General features: G+C 36.7%; 1 protein-coding gene across 2 annotated transcripts in view; it reads right to left on the bottom strand.

The window, feature by feature from the left end:
* LOC147000133 (cytochrome P450 2C40) overlaps positions 1–22024 on the bottom strand; it is a 54644-nt gene extending 32620 nt beyond the window's left edge. For both annotated transcript variants that reach the window (XM_085833991.1, XM_085833992.1), the window contains exons 1-5: positions 21806–22024; positions 20518–20680; positions 20208–20357; positions 16443–16603; positions 15169–15345 (exon numbers count right to left, since the gene is read on the bottom strand). In XM_085833991.1, coding sequence (XP_085690117.1) covers positions 15169–15345; positions 16443–16603; positions 20208–20357; positions 20518–20680; positions 21806–21973 — 819 coding nt within the window. In that variant the 5' untranslated portion in view covers positions 21974–22024. The remainder of the gene's footprint in view (positions 1–15168; positions 15346–16442; positions 16604–20207; positions 20358–20517; positions 20681–21805) is intronic.
* Positions 22025–25267: the final 3243 nt, after the last annotated feature.

Below are 25267 nucleotides of genomic sequence, written 5' to 3'. Positions count from 1 at the left end.
AACAAATGGGCTTAACAGATAACTACAGAACATTTTATCCTAAAACAAAAGGATATACCTTCTTCTCAGCACCTCATGGTACTTTCTCCAAAATTGACCTCATAATTGGTCACAAAACGGGCCTCAACATATACAAAAATTTTGAAATTGTCCCATGCATCCTACCACACCACCATGGACTAAGACTGATCTTCAATAATAACATAAATAATGGAAAGCCAATATTCACGTGAAAATGAACGACACTCTTCTCAATGATACCTTGGTCAAGGAAGGAATAAAGAAAGAAATTAGACTTTTTAGAGTTTAATGAAAATGAAGCCACAACATACCCAAACTTATGGGACAATATGAAAGCATTTCTAAGAGGGAAACTCATAGCTTTGAGTGCATCCAAAAAGAAACTAGAGAGAGCACACACAAGCAGCTTGACAACACACCTAAAAGCTCTAGAATAAAAGGAAGTAAATTCACCCAAGAGGAGTAGAAGGCAGGAAATAATCAAACTCAGGGGCGAAATCAACCAAGTGGAAACAAGAAGAACTATTCAACGAATCAACCAAACGAGGAGCTGGTTATTTGAGAAAATCGACAAGATAGAGAAACCCTTAGCCAGACTCACTAGAGGGCACAAGGACATCATCCTATTTAACAAAATCAGAAATGAAAAGGGAGACATAACAACAGACCCTGAAAAAAAAAAAAAAAAAAAAAAAAAAAAACAGACCCTGAAGAAATCCAAACACCATCAGATCCTTCTACAAAAGGCTGTACTAAAAAAAAAAAAAAAAAAAAAAAAACCTGGATGAAATGGACAAGTTTCTAGACAGATACCAAGTACCTCCCATATCCCCTAAAGAAATAGAAGCAGTTGTTTGGTCTCCCAACCAAAAAAAGCCCAGGACCAGATGGGTTTAATGCAGAGTTTTATCAGACTTTCAAAGAAGATCTAATTCCAGTTCTGCACAAACTATTCCACAAAATAGAAGTAGAAGGTACTCTACCCAACTCATTCTATGAAGCCACAATTATTCTGATATCTAAAACACAGAAAGATCCAACAAAAATAGAGAACTTCATACCAATTTCCCTTATGAATATCGATGCGAAAATACTCAATAAATTTCTCATTATCCAATCCAAGAACACATTAAAGCAATCATCCATCCTGACCAAGTAGGATTCATTACAGGGATGCAGGGATGGTTTAATATACAGAAATCCATCAATGTAGTCCAGTATATGAACAATCTCAAAGACAAAAACCACATGGTCGTCTCATTAGATGCAGAGAAAACATTTGACAAAATCCAACACACATTCATGATAAAAGTGTTGGAAAATCAGGAATTCGAGGCCCATACCTAAAAATAATAAAAGCAATCTATAGCAAACCAGTAGCCAACATCAAAGTAAATGTTGAGAAGCTGGAAACAATTCCACTAAAATCAGGGACTAGACAAGGCTGCCCACTTTCTCCCTACCTATTCAACATTGTACTTGAAGTCCTGGCCAGAGCAATTTGACAACAAAAGGAGATCAAGGGGATACAAATTGGAAAAGAAGAAGTCAAAATATCACTTTTTGCAGATAATATGATAGTATATATAAGTGACCCTAAAAATTCCACCAGAGAACTCCTAGACCTGATAAACAGCTTCATTGAATTAGCTGGATATAAAGTTAAGCCAAATAAGTCAATGGCCTTTCTCTACACAAAGAATAAACAGGCTGAGAAAGAAATTAGGGAAACAACACCCTTCTCAATAGTCACAAATAATATAAAATACCTTGGCGTGACTCTAACAAAGGAAGTGAAATATCTGTATGATAACTTCAAGTCTCTGAAGTTAGAAATTAAAGAAGATCTCAGAAGATGGAAAAATCTCCCATGCTCATGGATTGACAGGATCAACATTGTAAAAATGGCTATCTTGCCAAAAGCAATCTACAGATTCAATGCAATCCCCATCAAAATTCCAACTCAATTCTTCAATGAATTAGAAAGAGCAATCTGAAAATCCATCTGGAATAACAAAAACCTAGGATAGCAAAAACTCTTCTCAAGGATAAAAGAACCTCTGGTGGAATCACCATGCCTGACCTAAAGCTTTACTACAGAGCAAATGTGATAAAAAACTGCATGGTACTGGTATAACGACAGAAAAGTAGATAAATGGAATAGAATTGAAGACCCAGAAATAAACCCACACACCAATGGTCACTTGATCTTCGACAAGGGAGCTAAAACCATCCAGTGGAAAAAAGACAGCCTTTTCAACAAATGGTGCTGGCACAACTGATGGTTATCATGTAGAAAAATGAGAATTGATCACTTCCTATCGCCTTGTATTAAGGTCAAATCTAAGTGGATGAAGGAGCTCCACATAAAACCAGAGACACTGAAACTTATAGAGGAGAAAGTGGGGAAAAGGCTCGAAAATCTTGGCACAGGGGAAAACTTCCTGAATAGAACAGCAATAGCTTGTGCTGTAAGATCGAGAATTGACAAATGGGACCTCATGAAACTGCAAAGCTTTTGTAAGGCAAAAGACACCGTCGCTAAGACAAAAAGACCACCAACAGATTGGGAAAGGATCTTTACCTATTCTAAATCAGATAGAGGACTAATATCCAATATATATAAAGAACTCAAGAAAGTGGACTACAGAAAATCAAATAACCCCATTATAAACTGGGGCTCAGAGCTGAACCAGAATTCTCACCTGAGGAATAACAAATGGCTGAGAAACACCTGAAAAAAATATTCAGCATCCTTAATCATCAGGGAAATGCAAATCAAAACAACCCTGAGATTCCAACTCACACCAGTCAGAATGGCTAAGATCAAAAATTCAGGTGACAGCAGATGCTGACGAGGATATGGAGAAGGAGGAACACTCCTCCACTGTTGGTGGGATTGCAAGCTTGTACAACCACTCTGGAAATCAGTCTGGCATTTCCTCAGAAAATTGGACATAGTACTACCGGAGGATCCTGCAATATCTCTCCTGGGCATATATCCAGAAGATGTTCAAACTAGTAAGAAAGAAACAGGTTCATAGCAGCCTTCTTTATAATTGCCAGAAGGTTTAAAGATCCCAGATGCCCCTCAAGAGAGGAATGGATACAAAAAATGTGGTACATTTACACATTGGAGTACTACTCAGCTATTAAAAAGAATGAATTTATGAAATTCGTAGGCAAATGGTTGGTTCTGGAGGGCCTTATCCTGAGTGAGGTAAACCAATCACTAAAAACCTCAAATGATACGTACTCACTGATAAGGGGATATTAGCCCAGAAACTTAGAATACCCAAGCTATAAGTTACAATTTGCAAAACACATGAAACTCAAGAAGAATGAAGACCAAAGTGTGGACACTTTGCCCCTTCTTAGAATTGGGAACAAAACACCCATGGAAGGAGTTACAGAGACAAAGTTCGGAGCTGAGACAAAAGGATGGACCATCTAGAGACTGCCATATCCAGGGATCCATCCCATAATCAGCCTCCAAACGCTGACAGCATTGCATACACTAGGAAGATTTTGCTGAAGGACCCTGATATAGCTGTCTATTTTGCGACTACGCCTGGGTCTAGCAAACACAGAAGTGGAGGCTCACAGTCAGCTATTGGATGGATCACAGGGCCCCCAATGGAGGAGCTAGAGAAAGTACCCAAGGAGATAAAGGGATCTGCAACCCTATAGGTGGAACAACATTATGAACTAACCAGTACCCCGGAGCTCTTGACTCTAGCTGCATATGTATCAAAAGATGGCCTAGTAGGCCATCAGTGAAAAGAGAGGCTCATTGGACTTGCAAACTTTATATGCCCTAGTACAGGGGAACGCCAGGGCCAAAAAGTGGGAGTGGGTAGGTAGGGGTTCAGGGAGGGTATGGGGGACTTTTTGGATAGCCTTGGAAATGTAAATGAGTAAATTACCTAATTAAAAATAAATAAAATAAAGAAATAAAGAAATAAAAAGATATAAATAGCTTTGATCTCCAAATTATGTAGACTTATACGTAATTCTTATACACATGGTATAAGAATTTAGAAATAAAAAGTAAACGATCTTATTGCTATTAAAATATACACTATCTTTTGAAAACTTTAATTTTTTTCACAGTAGCAAATTTGAAATTACAGGAGGAGAAAGCTCATTATTGGAGATGTATAACATACCATCAAGTAATATCTGCACAGACATTCATAGATAAATAACTCAGAAATCTCTAAGGAAGAAATAATGCAAAGGTATATGAATGATATGTAAGTTCATTGTAGTTTCCATGCTTGTAAAATGAAGTTTGTTGTATCAGAGAAAGATAGTACAGAAAGAAGTTGGCAGATTGAGGGCAATCTCTAAAGATTACTAGCTTGTCTGCTCCTCTGAATACACCATAGTCTGAAGGCCTCCCAGGAGGCTGCACATGGGGCAGCCAATAGGGGACAGTCCCAAACAGCTGCAGTAGATGGGAATCTTTATGAGGTAAAGTGGACTTGGGACTCATCAGTTCTCACAACCCTGGTCCTCCGAATTCCACTCCCCTTCTAGCCTAAACCTTCTGCAGGAACAGACTATCAGCTTGCCTGCTCCTCTGAAGAAATTAGAGTCTCAAGGCTTCCCAGGAATTCCACTGCTAGCAGGACAATAGACACTATAACCTAAAGGCCAGGTAAGAGTTCCACTGCATGCAAGGCAACAGACCACATAGACTGAAGGTCTCCCAAGAGAACAGGGCACAACAGGTGAACTGCTCTTTTGAAGAACCATCAGTCTGAAGGCATCCCAGGACATCTGCAGCCACCAGGAAAACAAATCAGCAGCTTGAATGACTGTTGAAGACACCACATTCTGAAGGCCTCCCTGAAGAGCCACTGTAGCCAGGGCAACAGGCCAATGGCATACATGCCCCTCTGAAGACCCCACAGTCCCAAGGCCTCACAGGAGGTCTGCTACAGCCAGAGTCATAAGTCTGCCAGGAGACCTGCAGCAACCAAAGGACACAGGAGGCAGCCTCCAGACTGAGACATCCAGACCAGCTAACACTAGGAATAACAAGGTGGCGAGAGTTGAGCATGAGACCACAAGCAGTGGAAGCCAATATACTTTAGAACAATCTGAACCCACTTCTACCATGGCAAGCCCTGGATACACAAAACACCTGATTATCAGGAAGTTGACCTAAAATCCTATATCATGAAGATAATATAGTCCTTTAAGGAGGATGTAAATAATTCACAATACATGAAAACGTGTAAACAGGTAGAAACACTTAAAGAGGAAACAAATCCCTTAAAGAAAAATAAGGAAACAAAATCAACAGGTGAAAGAATTGAACAAAGTGGCCAAAGCCCTAAAAGTGAAAGTAAAAACAATTAAGAAAACAAAATGGATGCAGCCCTGGAAGTAAAAAACCTAAGAAAGATTTTAGGAACTACAGATATAAGCACCACCGACAGAATACAAGAGATAGAAGAGAGAATCTCACTCATAGAAGTTACCTTAGAAGATATTGCCACAACAGTCAATGGAAATACAAATCATAAAATACTCATGAACCAAAAAAGATCCAGGAAATATAGAACACAATGAAAGTACCAAACCTAAATATAGTAGGAATGAGGACAGCAAAGATTCCCAGCTCAAAGGACCCACACACTCATTTAGCAAAATCATAGAAGAACACTTTCCCACACTAAAGTAAGAGATACCCATATATGTACAAAAAGCCTACAGAACACGAAATGGATGGGATAAGAAAAGAAAATCTTTTCATTATATAGTAATCAAAACACTAAATGCACATAACAAAGAAAGAATATTGAAAACTTCAAAAGAAAATGGCCAAGTAACATATAAAGGCAGACCTATGAGAATTACACCAGACTTCACAACAGAGAAAATAAAAGCCAAGAAAGCCTGGAAAGTAATTACACATATCCTAAGAGAACATGAATGCCATGAATATTATACCCAGAAACACTGTCGATCAACATCAATAGAGAAACCAAACTATTACAGGACAAAACAAAATTCAAACAATATCTATCTACAAATCCACCCTTCAAGGATTCTAGAAAGAAAAATCCAAAGCAAGGAGGGTACCTACACCAAAGATAAAAACAAGATATTAATCATCCCAATTAAGTTTTACAAGAAAACCAAAATGAGAAAATCACATATATAAAGCTATCTACAATAACAAACATACTAGGAATTAACAATCATCTATCTTCAATTCTCTCAATATCAATGGATACAACTCCCCTATAAAAAGATATAAACTAACAGACTAAATACCAGTCAGTTTTAGTGCAGAATTCTATTTGACCTTCAAAGAAGATCTAATACCAACACCTCTCAAACTACTTCGTAAAATGGAAACAGAAGGAACACTACCCAATACATTTTATGAAGGCAGAGTTACACTGATAAGCAAACCACACAAAGACACGACCAAGAAAGAGAACTTGAGACCAATTTCCTTCATGAATGTTGATGCAAAAGTACTCAATAAAATTCTTGTAAACGGAATCAAAGAACACATCAAAATGATCATCCACCATGATCAACTAGGTATCATTCCAGGGATGCATGGATGGTTCGATAGATGGAAATCCATCAACATAATCTACTATATAAACAAACTCAAAGGAAAAAACATCTTCTTATTAGATGCTGAAAAAGTTTTTGACAAAAAAAAAAAATCATGCTAAAAGTATTGCAGAGAATAGGAATTCAATATCCATACCTAAATATAAGTGCAATATAGGGCAAGCCAATACATAACATCGAACTGAAATGAGAGAAACTTCAAACAATTCCACTAAAATCAAGGACAAGACAAAGCTGTCCACTCTCCCTCTATCTACTCAATATAATACTTGATGTTCTAGCCAGAGCACTTACAGAACAGAAGGAGGTCAAAGGGTTACAAATTGGAAAGGAGGAAGGCAAGATTTCACTATTTGAAGATAATATGATAGTATATTAAGTGTCCCAAAAATGCCACAAGAGAAATCCTATAGCTGATAAACCACTTCAGCACAGAAACTGGATACAAAATTATCTCAAACAAAAGAGTATCTTCCCTCTAAACAAAGGATAAACAGAATGAGAAAAAATAACAAAAAACACACACTTTACAATAGTCACAAATACTATGAAATATCTTGGTGTGACTCAAATTAAACAAGTTTTCACTTACTGTATGTTTTGTCTGTTGACAAAAATTCAAGTCTTTGAAGAAATAAATGGAAGAAGACCTCAGATGAAGGAACGAACTCCCGTGCTAATGGATCAGCAGAATTAAAATAATAAAAAATGGCCATCTTATCAAAAGCCATCTACATATTCAGTGCTATTCCTATCAAAACTCCAACTAAATTCTTCACAGAGGAAGAAAGTGAAATTCACAAATTTATCTGGAACAACAAAAATCCCAGTATATAAAAAACCATTCTCAACAACAAAAGAACTTCTGAAGGAATCAGCATTCTTGACCTTAATCTAAACAACAGAACAATAGTGATAATAATACTATGGTATTGGTACACAGACAGAAAGTTACATAAATGAAATAGAATTGAAGACCCAGAAATGAATCCACACACCTATGGTCACTTAATCATTGAAAAAGGATCCAAAACCATCCAGTGGAAAGAGACAGCATTTTTAACAAATGGTGCTGGTTCAACTGGTGGTCAGCATGTAGAAGAATGCAAATAGACCTGTTCTTATCTCCATGTACAAAGCTAAGTCCATGTGGATCAAGGACCTCCACATATGCTGAATCTAATAAAAGAGAAAGTAGAAAAGAACCTTGCATCACATTGGTACAGGGGAAATTTTTTTGACCAGAACACCAATGGCTTGTTCTAAGATCAAGAATTGACAAATGGGAACTCATAAAATTAAAAAGCTTTTGTAAGGTGAAGGACACTTTCAAAAGAAAAAACAAGAATCCACAGATTGGGAAAAATCTTTACCAACACTACATCCACTGGAGGACTAACTTAAAAAATATACAAAGAACTCAAGAAGTTAGACTCCAGAGAACCAAATAACCCTATTAAAGTGGGGTACAGGGATAAAAAAAATTCTCAACTGTGGAATCTCAAATAACTTAGAAGCACTTAAAGAAATATTCAAAACCCATAGTCATCGTGGAAATGCAAATCAAAGCAACCCTGAGATTACACTTTATACCAGTCAGAATGTCTAAAATCAAAAACTGAGATGACAGCAGATGCTGGTGAAGATGTGGAGAAAGAGAAACACTTCTCTATTGTTGGTGAGATTACAAACTGGTACAACCACTCTTGAAATCATTCTGGTGGTTCCTCAGAAAATTGAAAATAGTTCTAACTGAGGAAACAGCTATAACACTCCTGGGCATATACCAAAAAGATTCTCCAACATATAGAAAGTATACATACTCCACTATGTTCATAGCAGTGTTATTTATAATATTCATAAGCTTGAAACAACCTAGATGTACCTCAACAGAGTAAAGAATATAGAAACTGTAGTACATTTACACAATGAAATAGTACTCATCTAATATCACATAAAATTGACTTTCAACCAAGAGTTATAAGCAAAAGATAAGAAAGGACACTTCACACACCTCAAAGGAAACATCTACCAAGATGATCTCTCAATTCTGAACTACTATGCCCCAATTACAAGAACACCTAAAACTGTAAAAGAAACATTACTAAAGCTCAAGGCACACATTGAACCTTACACAATGATAATGGGAGACTTCAACTCTCCACTCTCATCAATAAACAGGACATGGAAACGGAAACTAAAAAAAGACACAGTGAAACTAACAGAAATGAGAGCTAACTTTATTTAACAGATATTTTATAGAACATTTCACACTAAAACAAAAGAATATAAGTTCTTCTCAGCATCTCATGGTTCCTTCTCCAAAATTGCCCATATAATTGGACATAAAATGATTCTCAAGTAATACAAGAAGATTGAAATAATCCCATGCACATTATCAAATCATCATGGAATAAGACTGGTCTTCAATAACAACAAACAACAGAAAATCCACATACATGTGGAAACTGAATAAATCTCTACTGAAAGATAACTTGGTCAGGGAAGAAATAAAGAAAGAATTGAAGGCCTTTTAGAATTTAATGAAAATTAAGGTACAGCATACCCAAAGTTATGGGACACAACTAAATCAGTGCTAAGAGGAAAATTGATAGCTCTGAGTACCTTCATTAAAAAAAAATTGGAGAGGGCATCATCAGCTAGCAACTTAAGAGCACATCTGACAGCTCTAAAACAAAAAGAAGGAAATACACACAAGGTAGTAGACAGCAAAAAATAATCAAACTCAGGACTGAAATCAGCCAAGTAGAAACAAGAGAAGTATACAAAGAATCAACAAAACCAGGAGCTGGTTTTTGAGAATATCAACAAGAAATCTAAACCCTTAGCCTGAATTACCAAAGGGCAGAAAGACTGTATCCAAATTAACAAAATCAAAATGAAAAAGGAGACAAAAGAACACAAACTAAAGAAATTCAAATACACATCATATCCTACCACAAAAGCCTATACTCAACAAAACTGAAAAATTTTGATGAATAGATAATTTTCTAGACAAATACCAAGGACCAAAGTTTAATCATGATCAGGTGAACCATCTAAACACTCCCATAAACCGTAAAGAAATAGGAGAAATCATTAAAAGTCTCCCAACCCAAAAGAGCCCAGGAGCAGACAGTTTTAGTGGAGAATTATATCAGAACTTCAAAGAAGACCTAACAACAACACTGTTCAAACTATTCCACATTGACTTCTTTGGAAAGATCAGGAAATCAATGCCCATATCTAAACATAATAAAAGTATTATAAAGCAAACCAACAGCCAACATAAAACTAAATGGAGAGCATTTGAATCATTTCTACTAAACTTGAAGCAATCCCACTAAAATCAGGGACTAGAGAAGGGTGCACATTCTCTCACTATCTATTAAATATAATATTCAAAGTTCTAGCCAGAGCAAGTAGACAACAAAAATAGGTTAAAGGGATAACAATTGGAAAGAAAATAACATAGGAAAGAAGAAATAACATAGTAAAATGGCCATGCTACCAAAAGCAATCTACATATTTAACACAATAACCATAAGATTTCCAACACAATTCTTTAAAGACATGGAAAGAGCAATTCTTAAATTCATCTGGAAAGGAAAATTGATATCAAAAACAACACTTAACAATAAAAAAAAAAAAAAACTGCTGCGGGAATAACTATTCCTGACCTCAAGCTACACTACAGAGAATAGTGATAAAAAAAAATGCATGGTATTGGTAGAGAGACAGAGACACTGAGCAGTGCAATTGAACTGAAGACACAAGGTCCCCAATGGAAGAGCTAGAGAAAGTAATCAAGGAGCTGAAGGGGCCTGCAACCCTATAGGAGGAACAACAATAGGAACTAGCCAGTACCCCAGAGCTTGTGTCTCTACCTGCATATGTAGCAGAAGATGGCCTAGTTGGCCATCATTAGGAGGCCATCATCATTGGTCTTGTGAAGATTATATGCCCCAGTACAGGGGAATGCCAGGGCCAGGAAGCAGGAGTGGGTGGGTTGGGGAACAGGGTCAGGTGAGGGTATAGGGGACTTTGGGGATAGCATATGAAATGTAAATGAAGAAAATATCTAATAAAAAAGGTTTTTGAAATAAAATGTGAAAAAAATATTAGGGCAATAGGAGGACTGTGATTGGACAGGGAAAATGAAGGTGGAGCTCAGAGTTGCAAAGACAGGGTGTGACACAGAAGAAGGGATAAGGAAGCATGATGGAGGACAAACAGGATGATTTAGATTCCACATAGTTTTAAGTAGCCACAGTTAGAAAAGTTATAATACTGTATAGGAATAGAATAATTGGGGTAACTTGTCTAATCTAGGAGGGCAGCTTGTACCATCATCAATTGGCCCTAAATTTATTACATGAGCATCTTGTGTATTGAGAATGTATTGATATATAAACCTAAATAATTATAAGCTTCTATAGTTTGGTTTTACTGGATTACTGGAATGTGGGACCAGCGACAACAGGGGTTTATGGCTGAGAAGTTAAAGGCTGCACTGAGACAAGTGAACCATAGCTGGGAAGCCCACAGGATCAGGGGCTACTGGGGTAGTTTAAAGACAAAGGCAGAGAGACAGCTGTCAGGACAGAGAGTAGGTGGAATAGCACAGGAACTTGCCACACATTTGACTATTTCCTGCAATATACAGCCTTTATCTCAACTCTTCATCTGAAGAAATAAAAGACATAATTATTATTATTATCATTATTATTATTAAAATTTTTGAGACAGTTAAAAAAAAAGAATTGAAGACCCAGAAATAAAACCATATATTTATAGACACTTGATCTTTGACAAAGAAGCCAAAAATATACAATGGAAAAAAGAAAGCAACTTCAATATATGGTGCTTGTCTAACTGTCTGACTGTATGAAAAAAAGAAAATAGACCCATATATGTTACCTTGCACAAAGCTCAAGTCCAAGTGGATCAAGAACATCAACATAAAACCAGATACACTGAATCTAATGGAAGAGAAAGTGCAAAAGAGCCTGAACTTATTGGCAAAGGAGGAAATTTCCTAAACAGAACTCCAATGATTCATGCACTATGATCAAGAATTAATAAATGGGACCTCAAGAAACTTGAAAGATTCTGTAAGGCAAAGGGATGGAACTAGAAAATGTCATCCTGAATGAGGTAACTCAGACCCAAAAGGACATGCATGGCAAGTACTCACTAATGAGTGGATATTAACCAAAAAAGTACAGAAGATCCAGGATAACATTCTCAGAACACAAGAAGGTTGACAAGCCAAAAAGCCCAAGTGAGGATAACTCAGTACCACATAGTAGAGAGAAGAAAGCAATCACAGGGGTTGGGAGAGGGCAGAAGGTGGAAGGGACCTGGGAGAGGGCACAGAAACAGGAAAACGGGAACATGATCATGTATTCTGGTGGGAAGCAAGACAGGAGCCCTGAGAGCCAGCAACCTCAGGAGGTAAGAGGTAAGGATCCTCAAGTATGTACCAAAGACTTGGGAGGTGAGAGACTCTCGGTACTCAAAGGGCAGAACCCTAGACAAAAGGCCCTGCAGTGGGAAGAAGGATCTTTTAGCGTCTACCTCCAGTAGAAAGACAGGATATCAAGTGGAGTGAAGGTATAGCCTTCCCACAGTCAAAAAATATGGGACCCAGGTTTGTTCATTTCTAAAAGAACTGCACAGACAAAAATGGAGAAGAACATGAGGGAAAGGAAGTCCAGTGACAGGCCCACTTTGGGATCCATGTCAAGGTAGTGCTACAAGGCCTGACACTATTACTTCCACTATGGTGTACTTACAGATAGGAGCCTTGCATGGTTGCCCATTGAGAAGCTCAACAAGCACCTGACCTAGACAGAGGCGCATACTTGCATCCAAACAATGGACTGAAGTTGGGGATCATTGTAGTTGAATTAGGGAAATGGTAGAAGAAGCTAACTGAGGAGGAGGAGGGTGACCCCATAGGAAGTCCAGCACTGTGAAGTAACCTGGATCCCCAATATCTCTCAGACACTGAGCCACCAACCATGCAGCATACACTAGCTGATCTGAGGGCCCTGAGACATATACAGCAGAGAATTGACTGGTCTGGCCTCAGTGAGAGAAGATGCATCTAAGCCTGCAGAGACCTGAGCCCCCAAGGAGTGGGAAGTTCCAGTGGGGTAGTGAGTTCTAGATAGGAAGATCCTATTAGAGACAGGAGAAGAGGTATATTTTGAACAGTCAGAGGGCAGACCTAGATGGGGATAATGACTGGACAGTGAAAAAAGATTAATAATAGTAATAATAATAAAAACTGAATGAAAATCAACATACACTAAAGGGCAATCTCTGCATGAATGAATACTCACTGGCCTCCTTACAGAAATTGACAACCTATCTTAAAATTCATATGAAAGTTTAAAGGATGCATATTGGCCAAGCAATCTTGAAAAACATGGAGCATATTCAAGGGACACACAGTGCTGGATTTTTAAATAGTGTTTACTTCATCAATGGAGAACTGTAACACTGCACCAGAATTTACAGCTAACAGCAAACCTGATTGTGATCAATTGTTTTGTAAATTTGAGTGTCAAAGAAATTGTGGGAAAACTGTCTTTTTCCTAAATTACACAATGCCAGTAGTTAATCCTGACAGCAAAGCCAATAGATACTTATCTTCAACCCCACTAGGTCAAATTCATCAAAAATTATTCTCAGAAATTTCATTCATCAATTCTTTCCAATAGTACAACACAGTCATCCATTTACAAACATCTATATGGTTCAGTTCGAGGGGAGGCCCCAAGACCTCACACTATTACTGAAGCTATGGAGTGCTCACAAAAAGGGATCTATCATGCCTGCCCTTCAAAAGACCCAACAAGCAGCTGAAAGAGTAGGATGCAGATATTTGCACCCAACCAATAAACAAAAGCAGCAGACCCCTGTTGTTGAATTAGGGAAGATTGAAAGAAGCTGAGGAGAAGGGTGACCCTGAAGGAGGACCATCAGTCTCAATTAATTTGGACCCCTGAGATTGTTCAAACACTGGACCACCAAAAAGACCATATACATCACCTGATATGAGGCCCCCAACACACTTAGAGTATACAATTGTCTGTGTTCATTCAAAGATGATGCACCCAACCCTCAAGAGACTGGAGACCCCAGGGAGTTTAGAGGTCAGGTTGGGTGGGGCATGAGGGCATCCATATGGAGACAGCGGGGTACACAGGAGGTATGGGATGTGGAGCACTTGGAGGGTGGATGGAGGGGTAGGTAATGGAATATGGAGTGTAAAAATTAACAATAAAATTAAAAGAAAAACCTCTATAGGGTATATTGTTGCTAAAAATTCCATATCTTTTAAAATACATAGGATATAAAATTGATCCACACAATAGAAAATAATGCTGAAAATGTTTATTTTAATACAGAATTAGTTATGATGTATGATCAAGTTGGAATTTATTTCATTTTTTTCCTGCCATTTGTCTTATTATTTTATTCTGCTTGACTATGCTAAGGTTTTTTTTTTCTTTTAATTCAAAAAATAGGGCAATGTGCTTAAATTAACAAATCCACTCTATAGCAGAGACCTGGGAGGTGAGTGAATCTCAGGACTCAAAGGAAGAAACCTTAGATGAAATGCCCTACAGTAGGGAGAAGGAACTTGTAGAGCCCACCTCCAGCAGAAATATAGGGCATCAAGAGAGGTAGGGGGTTGCCATCCCACATTCAAAAACTCTGACCCATAGTTGTCCCTGTCTGGAAGAACTTCAGGGATGAAATTGAGAGGAGTCTGAGGAAACCAAGGTCCAGTAACAGTCCCAAAGTAGGATCCAGCTCAAGGGGAATTCCCAAGGCCAGACACTTACTGAGGCTATGGAGTGCTCACAAAAAGGAACCTATCATGACTGTCCTCTGAATGATCCCAGGAGCAGATAAAAAAGTAAGATGCAGATATTTGCACCCAACCAATGGACATTACCTGCTGACCCTTGTGGTTGTATTAGGGAAAAGCTGGAAGAAGCAGAGGAGGAGCATGAGCCTGTAGGAGGACCAGCAGTCTCAATTAACCTGGAATCTCGAGATCTCTAAGACACTGGACCACCAACCAGGCAGCATATACCCATTTATATGAGGACCCTAACACATATACAGTAGAGGATAGCTGGGTCTTAATTCAGTCAGAGAAGATGCACCTAACCCTCAAAAGACTGGATGCCCTCAGGACTTTAGAGGTATGGTGGGGTGGGGGTGTGGATATCCTCGGGAAACAGTGGGATGGGGATAAGGAGCAATTAGAGATGGCCAGGGCAGGGAATAAAATATGGAGTGTAAAAAAACATAATTAATTAATAAAAGAAAAATTTTAAAAAAACCACAAAGTCACTCTATTTCTCTCAGCCATACCTACACATGTAATAAAAAAAATTGTTTTTTAAAGTGATACTTGCATGATTTTAAACATCATTTGTAATTCAGGAAGTATTCAATGAACTCTACAGTCCATGACAATGTCGATAATTTTACAATTATATATTAACCCTTTACCTGACGTCTTTGAATTAGGAAGTAATCAATGAAGTCCCGAGGATTTGTAACATCCAATGATCCTTCATGTTCTTTTATTTTCTCCAAAAGATAGCTCTTAATCCATGTATGATTTTTTAAAAATTTGTTATGACTTCCTGGACAATAATCAATAAGTATAGGGACTGCATTGAAAATCTACCAAAAAAATGACAGAATTTATGAAATAAATAAACTGTAATGAAGTAATTAAGACATATTCATAACAATGCATTATTGTTTCCATTGATAGATCAAGATATGAATGAAATTCACCTTAGGTCATTTACATATATAATAATTCTCCATTCTAATAGATTTGATGAACAAATTTCTGCAAAATGAACAAAGATCATAAAAAATATTTCCACACTCACATATCTTTTGAGTGTAAACAATGTTCATGTTAGTTACACAATGATTCAAATAAACTGTTCTACAAGTTTGAATAACCATCTGATATAGATTATTAACTCTCACACTTCTAAGGTGATAATAGCAGGTTAAATTTTGGGATGACCTGATTTATAAAAGAAATCTAATGCCTGTGCTTCATTTCTATCTACCTGTTTCTGACGTGTAATATCTATTTAGATGTATGTGGGGCTTCAAGATGCCCTGAAATCAAGAGCATACCGTATCACTTTATAATGTCTGCATGATCACACAATCATTTTATTTGAAGTGTGCAGTAGGACAATTCTGTATGTCTGAGTATATAAATGGTCCACACAATATTAAAATATTCATGTTCTCATTTTGACCTTTCCTCTTGTCAACAATTATCCCAGCAAACCCATCAAACAACTGTAACTACTCAGTTCTCCTGAAAGCTTACATTTCCATTAATACTCTTCCTTATTTGAAAGAATTTTATTTCTATACTGAGGTATTCTTGCCTAGTAATATGATAAAAATGTGTTTAATTGTTTTAAAGTAGGAAAGGAATTTCCATAGTAGGAGAATGGCATATATGTGACTACCCACACTTGTAGAAGTAAATGGAATTATTTTACACACAATTCTGGAGAAGTCACTGAGAAAGTCATGGATAAGCAGCTAACAGGCTTGAACTGTTTTGGCGTTTGCCCTAGTTTTAATGCTTATATAGCTGAGGGTTTCGAACTCCATTTCAGAAACTCTCTGCATATGATACTCAGAATTGAAGTACTTGTCTGACAAGTCTCTATTGATTTGGACCTGTGAGAAAGAAAGATGTTACATGTGTTTTCAGAAATAGAAGACCTTGGCTTTACCTGACACCCAGGAGAGCTCAAAATTTCAGTGCATTCATTCACTTTTACTATCAAGCTAAGAAAATCCTTATCCTTATAATCAAAACGATTCTGGAAAACAATGGAGCAGATGACATTGCAGGGAGCACATCCTATGATGAATTGGGGATCACAGGGTGAGCCTGAAGATTGGAAGCAATTGTAAAATTCTTTTAAAATAAACACGTACATTTGCCCTTGTTAACATGATAAGGTACTTTTGAAATTGTAACAAGTAATTTAATTATAAATATACTTAACTGCTAGGTACTTACCTGCTGAAGAATGGTGATCATCCTAACATTAAACCTGACTTAGTTTTCATTCTCACTAGTTAACATGTTCACTGCTTCATTCAAGGACCTTAATTTAAATGGCATAACATCCTAAAATTTAGCCAATTAGTTAAACATATATTATTCAAAACCAAGGTTTAAAGAATGACTACAGTAACATCTTTATTTTTATAACCATATAAATGCGACCAAAATGTGTCCACCATGAGTGTTCCAAAAGAAACACGCAATAAACATCCAAACACCAGTGTATGTTTGGACTTCCAGGAGGTCTCTATTCACGGACCACTCACACTAATAGAGTTTTTGTATTACGTGTAGCATATTAAGACACTTCAGTGTTTGCACATAAGTGTTGCACTTCTAGCGGAGAATGGGGAAAAGTTTTCAGTATTACACTACTAAGCTAAGTTGCATCTATCTTTTCAAAATTTGCATCAATATCACTGTCTTCATTTTGTTGTTAAATTCCATACATTCTTCCTTTGGTACACTGACACCCTTAGAATATACCACTTAAATATTGTCACAATCAATTTCTCAGTCCCATAAACTTGTTCCTTTTCTTATACCAAACATTTTATAGAAAATTCAAATTTAACGTAGATCTCTTTGATATGATTTTTATGGCATGTTTCTTAGAGACCTTTTCTGATCACCTGATGAAGACTTGTGTCCCTCAAAGGTCTGCATGATATATCTGCATGATATATCTCCTTCAAGATACGTAGAATTCTTTCCTATTTTATTTATTTTTATTTATTTTTATTTTTTGTATAGCTGTCACAGTCTCATGTGTTAACTTTCCGTTTTTCTTTTGATTTTTGAAAGAATGTACAGAATTTATGGTATGTAAATATTTCATGATCCACTTATATGAATAAATGGTGTAAGGAACTTTGTTTTTAATGTCCATATAAGGTGAGACAAACACTATTATGAAACAAATGAACCCTTTCCTTTTTGCATGTTCATCTTTCAAACACTGAATTTTACTATCTATGAAATACATATGCTATTGTAATATCCATTTTGAACCAAGTATAATAAAGGAAAATATGTGTGGTAACTAGGAATAATAGAAGAAATGGAAGAGGAAAATACTGTAATGGCAAGCAAACCAAAATGCATATACTACAATTACAAAACTGTACTAATGTTTTAGACCCAGTACCTAGTACAATTACAAAAATAACATTTACTGAAAAGAATATTCAATATTATGGTTGGGGAAAATCAGAAGCAAAGGGAGGGGCAATGGAATAGGGGGTTTCCAGAGGGGAAACCAGGAATGGGGATATCATTTGAAATATAAATAAATAAAATATCCAATAAAAAAGAAAGTAAATATTCATCATGGACAAACTTCCTATTTAATATATTTAAGCAAAACCTAAATGTGTGGATATTTTATATCAAGTAAGTATCAATATATTATATTACAAATATGTTTATAATGTGTGCATCCTTTTAGTCATGTGATTTATGTTACATGCAAGAAAAACAAATAATCAGTGTTTGTCAAGTAGTTTAGTCAAGCTGACACAAATTACAGTCAACTCAAAAGAAGGAACCTCAGTTGAGTAATTGCTCCAGGAAACTATTCTGAGGTCATGTCTCTCTGTTCTCTTCCTTCATTGTTGATGATAGGGACATTTGCTAAACCCACTGTAGGCAATGTGAGTCTTAGGCATGTGATTCTAGGCAGTAGGAAAATGAAAGTGAGAAATACAAGTGGAATAGGTGACTGAGAAGCTATCCTTCATGTTTTCTATTGCAGTTAATGCTTCCAGGTTCCTTCTTTGAGGTCCTGCATTGGTTCCCTCAATGGTGGCTATAACTTGTAAGCCAGTTATTTTATGACAGAAACAAAAACAGCAATATATGAGAGAACGATTTCAGTAGTGAAATTGCTGTGATCAAAGGATCAAAATTGTGATGTTGTGTTGAAGGTGATCTTAAATTGTGTACCTTCAAACAAAGGTCACATGAGTTAACAAAGATGAACACTTAAATATGTGGAATTCCTTGAGATTACTGATGCTCTATTAGGATTTTAACACCTTACAATAACTAAGATATCACATTCTTTTAAGGAATGAGGGTGAACTGAAGTACTTTGAGATTACTTCTTGTGAGCATACCTTTCCCATGGAAAATCTGATTGTATGTGATTTACTGTATTTAGAAGTAAAAGTGCTAAAACTTTTCATATAGAAATTTAAATAAAAAATATAATATTCTTTCTTTAGCCGGGCACTGGTGGTGCACGCCTTTAGTCCCAGCACTCGGGAGGCAGAGGCAGGCGGATTTCTGACTTCGAGGCCAGCCTGGTCTACAGAGTGAGTTCCAGGACAGCCAGGGCTATACAGAGAAACCCTGTCTCAAAAACTAAAAAAAAAAAAAAAAAAAAAAAAGGCACTAGGTGAGTAGCATCAAGTGTGCTAGCAAAGTAACAGCCAGCAACTCAACTTTCTCATACCAAAAGCCTGTAAAGGTGAATATGACTTCAACAACTGAAAACCAATAGGAAAATACTAAAGTCAATGAAACTGTTTTGAGTTTTTTAAAGGAATTATTTTACTAATTTTCATGTGTGTGTAAATTTTGACTATTTGTGTTGACGTATGTTTTAGGAAAGTTCATAAAAAATATGAAATGTTATGTAAAAAGAAATAATAACATGTTGAAATCATGCTAAAATCAGAGATATAATAATTTATAAAAATCTATTACAATCAGCTGAGAAATGAAAATAATCCATCACACTACTGTTACCGAGAACTACAAACAAGATTATAGAAGGACAATTAGAAACTTCAGTGGACAAGTGCTATCCATTGCCAGAAAGAAAGAAAGAAAGAAAGAGAGAGAGAGAGAGAGAGAGAGAGAAAGAAAGAAAGAAAGAAAGAAAGAAAGAAAGAAAGAAAGAAAGAAAGAAAGAAAGAAAGAAAGAAAGACAGGGAGGGAGGGAGGGAGGGAGGGAGGAAGGAAGGAAGGAAGGAAGGAAGGAAGGAAGGAAGGAAGGAAGGAAGGAAGAGAAAGAAGAGAAAGAAGAGGAAGAAAGACAGAAAGACAGAAAGACAGACAGGAAGGAAGGAAGGAAGGAAGGAAGGAAGGAAGGAAGGAAGGAAGGAAGGAAGGAAGGAAGGAAGGAGAGGGAGAGAGAAAGAGAAAGAAAACCAATACTACAATACTACATGGTCTATGCTCCTTACTTTTACATGGTAACCATTATCACTGATAATCACCCTCTCATTCTGGTATGCAAAGAACAAATGACATTTGTGATTAGGGAAATTTATGGATTATAAAGCACTAAAATTATGATGGTACCTATACTCATGACATCTCATTAGAAAAATATTCATAGAATAAGATAGAAACAACATGACTCATATACAGCCATGTATAGACCAAGATATAAAAGGAGAATCTGACCTGCACTTACCATTTGTTTTCTTCAGTTCCTTCATGAGCCACTGTGCTTCCTCTTGCACTTTGTTCTCAATGGTCCTTTTTCCTATGCCCAAGTTCCTCAGGGTATTGACTGTGAAGACCCTGGTGGCTTTCCATACATTTCCATGGCTAAAACCAATGCCTAAAGAAATTTGAACAGACACTGGAAATCCCAGACACAAAAGGAGCTAACAGGTGGCAGCCTTATAGAGTCCAAAGCAAGCATGACCTCTACTCCCCACCTTTCAGTTGCTCTGGAACCTGCCCAGTATACACATAAGCACACACACACACACAGTTACCCTTTCCTTTAGAAACTTTGTCAAAAACCGGAATCTTTCCTCTTCCAGAGAACTCTTCTCCATGGTCGATGAAGGCTTCTTTTATTGCCTCATAACCATGTAATACCACAATAGGCTGTGAGCCAAAATGCAGAGTGAACACAGGGCCATACGTTTTAGAAAACTGGAAAGAAATAGCAAACATAAATATTAGTAAAAAAAAAAGTCATTGTATTTTCAATAGAGTCAATCTATTCAGTTTAATTATCTTATTGGATTATGATATTTTTAGTCAGAAAACCTCAGTTTAAAGTCTATATAATTCTGTACATTATGATGATTATCATGTATTCATGGCTTACAGTATGCCAGAAAATCTTTCAGGCTGTTGACACACTAAAACCAAAGATTTATCACACTAAGATCTGATCTGTTCTTCATAGTACACAAAGATACTGAAGGAAAAATATCCACATTTATTTACAGGATTCTATTGAAAATAAGTACACTCGAATTTGACACCCTGCTTATTCATTATTGGATACTTGAGCATCACTCTCATGATAACTTCATACTGAAATGGATTTAAACTGTCAGAAGAATGCTGCAGAACCAGCTGGGAACACTTCTTGTCAAACCTAAGAGAGCCCTGTGATAAAGACTAGAAAACTAAAATCTTAGATTACCAGAAATGTTTGATTTCCATTCTTATCTATTGTTACAAATGTACATACAAAGTGTACCATAGTATGAAGCATCACAGAAAAACCACATTCTTGCTAATCAGCATCCTAGGTCCAAGTCACAGGCTATGAATGGAATAAAAGGTGATTGGGAAAATACCACATATTCAGATGCACACTATGTTTTTTTATTTCATGTATGAGCTCATGCACATTGTATTTACTGCAATTCAGACACCAATAAATTCTTCAGAGTACAAAATTAATGTCAAATTCAAGAACAATGCATGTCTAAAATTCTGATTTGTTTTATGAAATTTTCCCTACTCTTCACCTTCAGTCAAAATAGTAGAAAATGTGTGTAAAAATAGTATATAATTACCGCATTTGTTTAAAAAGAAGTGTATATAACTACCTGCATTTCACGTACTTCAATCTGAAACTTAGAGCATTACTAATTTTCTGATCAGAACTAGAGGCAAATGTCAGAAAAAAAATATTGCGCTTTTCAGGTTTTTATATCACATTCATTTCCACCATATTCCCTCCACTAATAGAATTTTATGAAAGTAGCAAGACTTCTATCTCGATTTGAAATGTCCCTGAAGAACATAAGGCATACTTACATTGGCAAGGCACTGGCCAATGTCCTTCATATCTATTAGGTGGTAATTGCCAATAATTGGGAGAGGAGTGGGGCCAGGAGGGAGGTTCCATCTTGCAGAGCTCTGTCTCCACAGTGACAGGAGAAGCAGAAAGGACAGACAAAGCACCAAGACTACAAACGGATCCATGGAGACCCTTCTTACTGACACAGGTATGATCAGGCACACCAGAAACTTTATATAGCATTCGCAAATCAATATTTGTGTTTGGGCATCTTTGTACAATCAACTAGTTACTGTTTAACTCATTTCCAATTGGACTTTGTCTCAAAGATAAGAAAAAACAAGCACTTTTAACATTTTCATTTTTGTATAGTGCCTGTAAGACTTTTGGGCTTAATTTTGTTGAGTTGTGACAAGTAAGGCTGATAAATAATAATCATTCAAAACTTGAAATACACTTGAGTTAATTTGTAAAAGTTATAAGATTGTACAAAAATTATGTCAATTTCTTCTGTTATTCTTTATCAAAAACAACATATATAATTTCCTTATTCACTTTCTAACACATGACTTTTCTTTTATCTTTTTAAAATTAATTATTTTATTTTTTACCTTCCATATTTTATCCCCCGTCCTGTTCACCCACATCCCATAACTCCTCCCCACCCCTGTCTCCACATGGATATCCTGACCCCTACCCCACCTGACCTCTAAACTCCCTGGATTCTCCAGTCACTTGAGGGTTAGGTGCATCATCTCTGAGTGAACACAGACTCAGCAGTTCTCTAATGTATGTGGGCTGAGGGGCACATATCGGCTGATGTATGCTGTCTGTTTGGTGGTCCAGTGTTTGGTGGACTATTTGGTGAAGAGATCTAGGGGAGCCAGATTAAATGACACTGCTTGTCCTCCTACAGGATTGCCCTTCTGCTCAGATTCTTTCAGCCTTCCCTAATTCAACAACAGGGGTCAGCTACTTCTGTCCATTGGTTGGATGCAAATATCTGCATCTGACTCTTTCAGCTGCTTGTTGGGTCTTCTGGAGTGCGGTCATGCTAGGTCCCTTTTTGTGAGGGCTCATAGCCTCAGTAAGAGTGTCAGGCCTTGGGACCTCCCCTTGAGCTGGATCCCACTTTGGGCCTGTGGCTGGACATTCTTTTCCTCAGGATGCTCTCCATTTCTATTCCTGTAATTCTTTCAGACAGGAACAATTATGGGTCACAGTTGTAACTGTGAGATAGCGATGCTCTCCCTCATTTGATGTCCTGTCTTCCTGCTGGTGGTGGGCTCTATAACTTCCCTTCCCTTACTGTCGGGAATTTCATCTACTGTCCCTACCTTTGAGTCCTGAGAGTCTCTCACCTCCCAAGTCTCTGGCACATGCATGTTTAACTGTGGTTTTAAATTGGCTCTTAAAACATAAACATATGGACATATGCTTTAATTATAAAGGCAATAAAACTTTCATATATGCTTTGAGCAACACAGCTAAGCAAAAAGACAAAAATGCCTTACATTAGTAACACACATTTTAGTAAGAAAATATATTAAGTTGATATCGAGGAAAAGCTATATAGCTTTTGCCACTGTGAAATTCAATGGAAGACCTAGGCTTATCCTTCTTTCTTTCTTTTCCTTCCTTCCTTCCTTCCTTCCTTCCTTCCTTCCTTCCTTCCTTTCTTCCCTTCTTTCTTTTATCTTGCATTCTTTCTTACTTGATTGCTCTCTTTCTCTTTCTCTTTTTCTCTCTTTCTCTCATTCTTTCTTCCTTCCTTCCCTCCTTTCTTTTATCCTTTATATTGTCATCACTGTAAAAGAATGACTATAAGTGTTTCACAACTCATTGCTGGAAGAATTTAGAATTCAATGTGATTACCTTGTAGTAGCAGATATTCCCTCTGGCTTTACAGTTATTAGGATTCTCCACTTATCATCATTTAAGAAATGAGACTATCTCAGCATAACTGAACAGACGACAATAAATGAAAATTCTTGAGAAAGTTTATCTTCTAGAATTTGAAGCACTTCAGAGACATTGCTTGTGTTCATTTAATTATCCCATTGATAATAATCATAAATAGTTGGTCCACTATAATGAAGGTTTGTTAAATGTGAAGCAGTAGTGGAACATTTATGGCCTATAGATGTCAAAATTGTACTATAAAATGACCAAAGTATGCAGAATTAAATAAGTAGAGGCATATATTTCCATTACTTAAATTCCAGAAGAATGACATTTATTATTTGAGCAGTAATGGCATTGTTCAAGGAAAGTCTCCTTCTGTAAAGATATCATTATATTGCCTCAGATTAGACTAAGTAGGTACACAAAAATGTGCTCAGTATAAGAAGTTCTCTTCTTGATACTTTCTTACAACACATTTTACTAGGAGTTATTGAAGTGGTTCTGTCAATTGTTATTCTTGTATTTCTTTATATTTGTTCCACTTTCATTACTGTGGCAATTTTTTTTACATATGAAGATGAGAAGCTGGGACTTAGTGATTCAAAACCATGACAAATTTCGTTACCCCAGTGATTAGATTGGGGCTCTAGGCCATACCAATGTGTCCCATATTTTTTTTCCTGAATAAATATATTCCATTCAATTGTATCAGTCTACAGTGCTGATTTTGTCCTAAGGTTCAATCATGACTATATTCATTAAGAATCAAAATAAATAAATAGTTGCTCAATAACACGCTCATGATTTAGAACATGCATTTTATAACACTTTGCTTTTTATACTTTATACAACATTAGTGACCCAATGTTTTGGAGATCTCTATTACCTATAACAGAATAAGCAGTAATTTGTGACTGACACATTTTGCTCTAAAATTCTCCACTTATGAACAATTTATATTGAAGAAACATGCTCAGTATATTTCTTTAAAAAGCAGAATTATTTTACATCCAAAAGAATGGGTGCTCCTTCTCCATTTATCCATTTCTTACAATGAGAATTTGTACAAACTTTTTATTTCCTAGAGTGAAAACAGCATATCCATTTAACCATGGAAATCGTTAATATATTTCTTAATTATTTAAATTTTGTACATTAGATTATGACTTCCTCCTTCCCTACTTCTCATATCACCAACCTTGTCTTCTCTTTCTTAACCCATCAAATCTAGTATGTACTCTTGGCTGTATGGTGTTTCATCTTATAGGGAACATACGTATAAGGATACCCAGTTTCCTATTTCTGGTAGCTTTCAATTACTGGTTGCTACTTCCAGTCCAGTGCAGTCTGCTTGGTAGGTCTAAAAGCCTGGAAGCAGTCAGGAGGCAAAGAGTTTCATGGAAACAGCCTCCTGGAACCTTAACATTCCAATAGCCTGTATACCCAAACCCTGTCCCCGAATTAGTCTGGTGTATGGATCCATGTGCTCTCTTTCAGTATTGTTTTATTATAACTGCCTTGAGGATTGATTTTGACATATAGCTAAACGTCCACCAGTGTTCCAGTGGTTCCTA

The sequence above is a fragment of the Mus caroli genome, unplaced genomic scaffold, assembly GCF_978045245.1.
Source record: "Mus caroli unplaced genomic scaffold, Mus_caroli_1 scaffold_20, whole genome shotgun sequence".
In the NCBI taxonomy this organism is placed as follows: Eukaryota; Metazoa; Chordata; class Mammalia; order Rodentia; family Muridae; genus Mus; species Mus caroli.
Note: the sequence above shows the minus strand (reverse complement) of the source record. Positions and strands in the feature narration are given on the sequence as shown.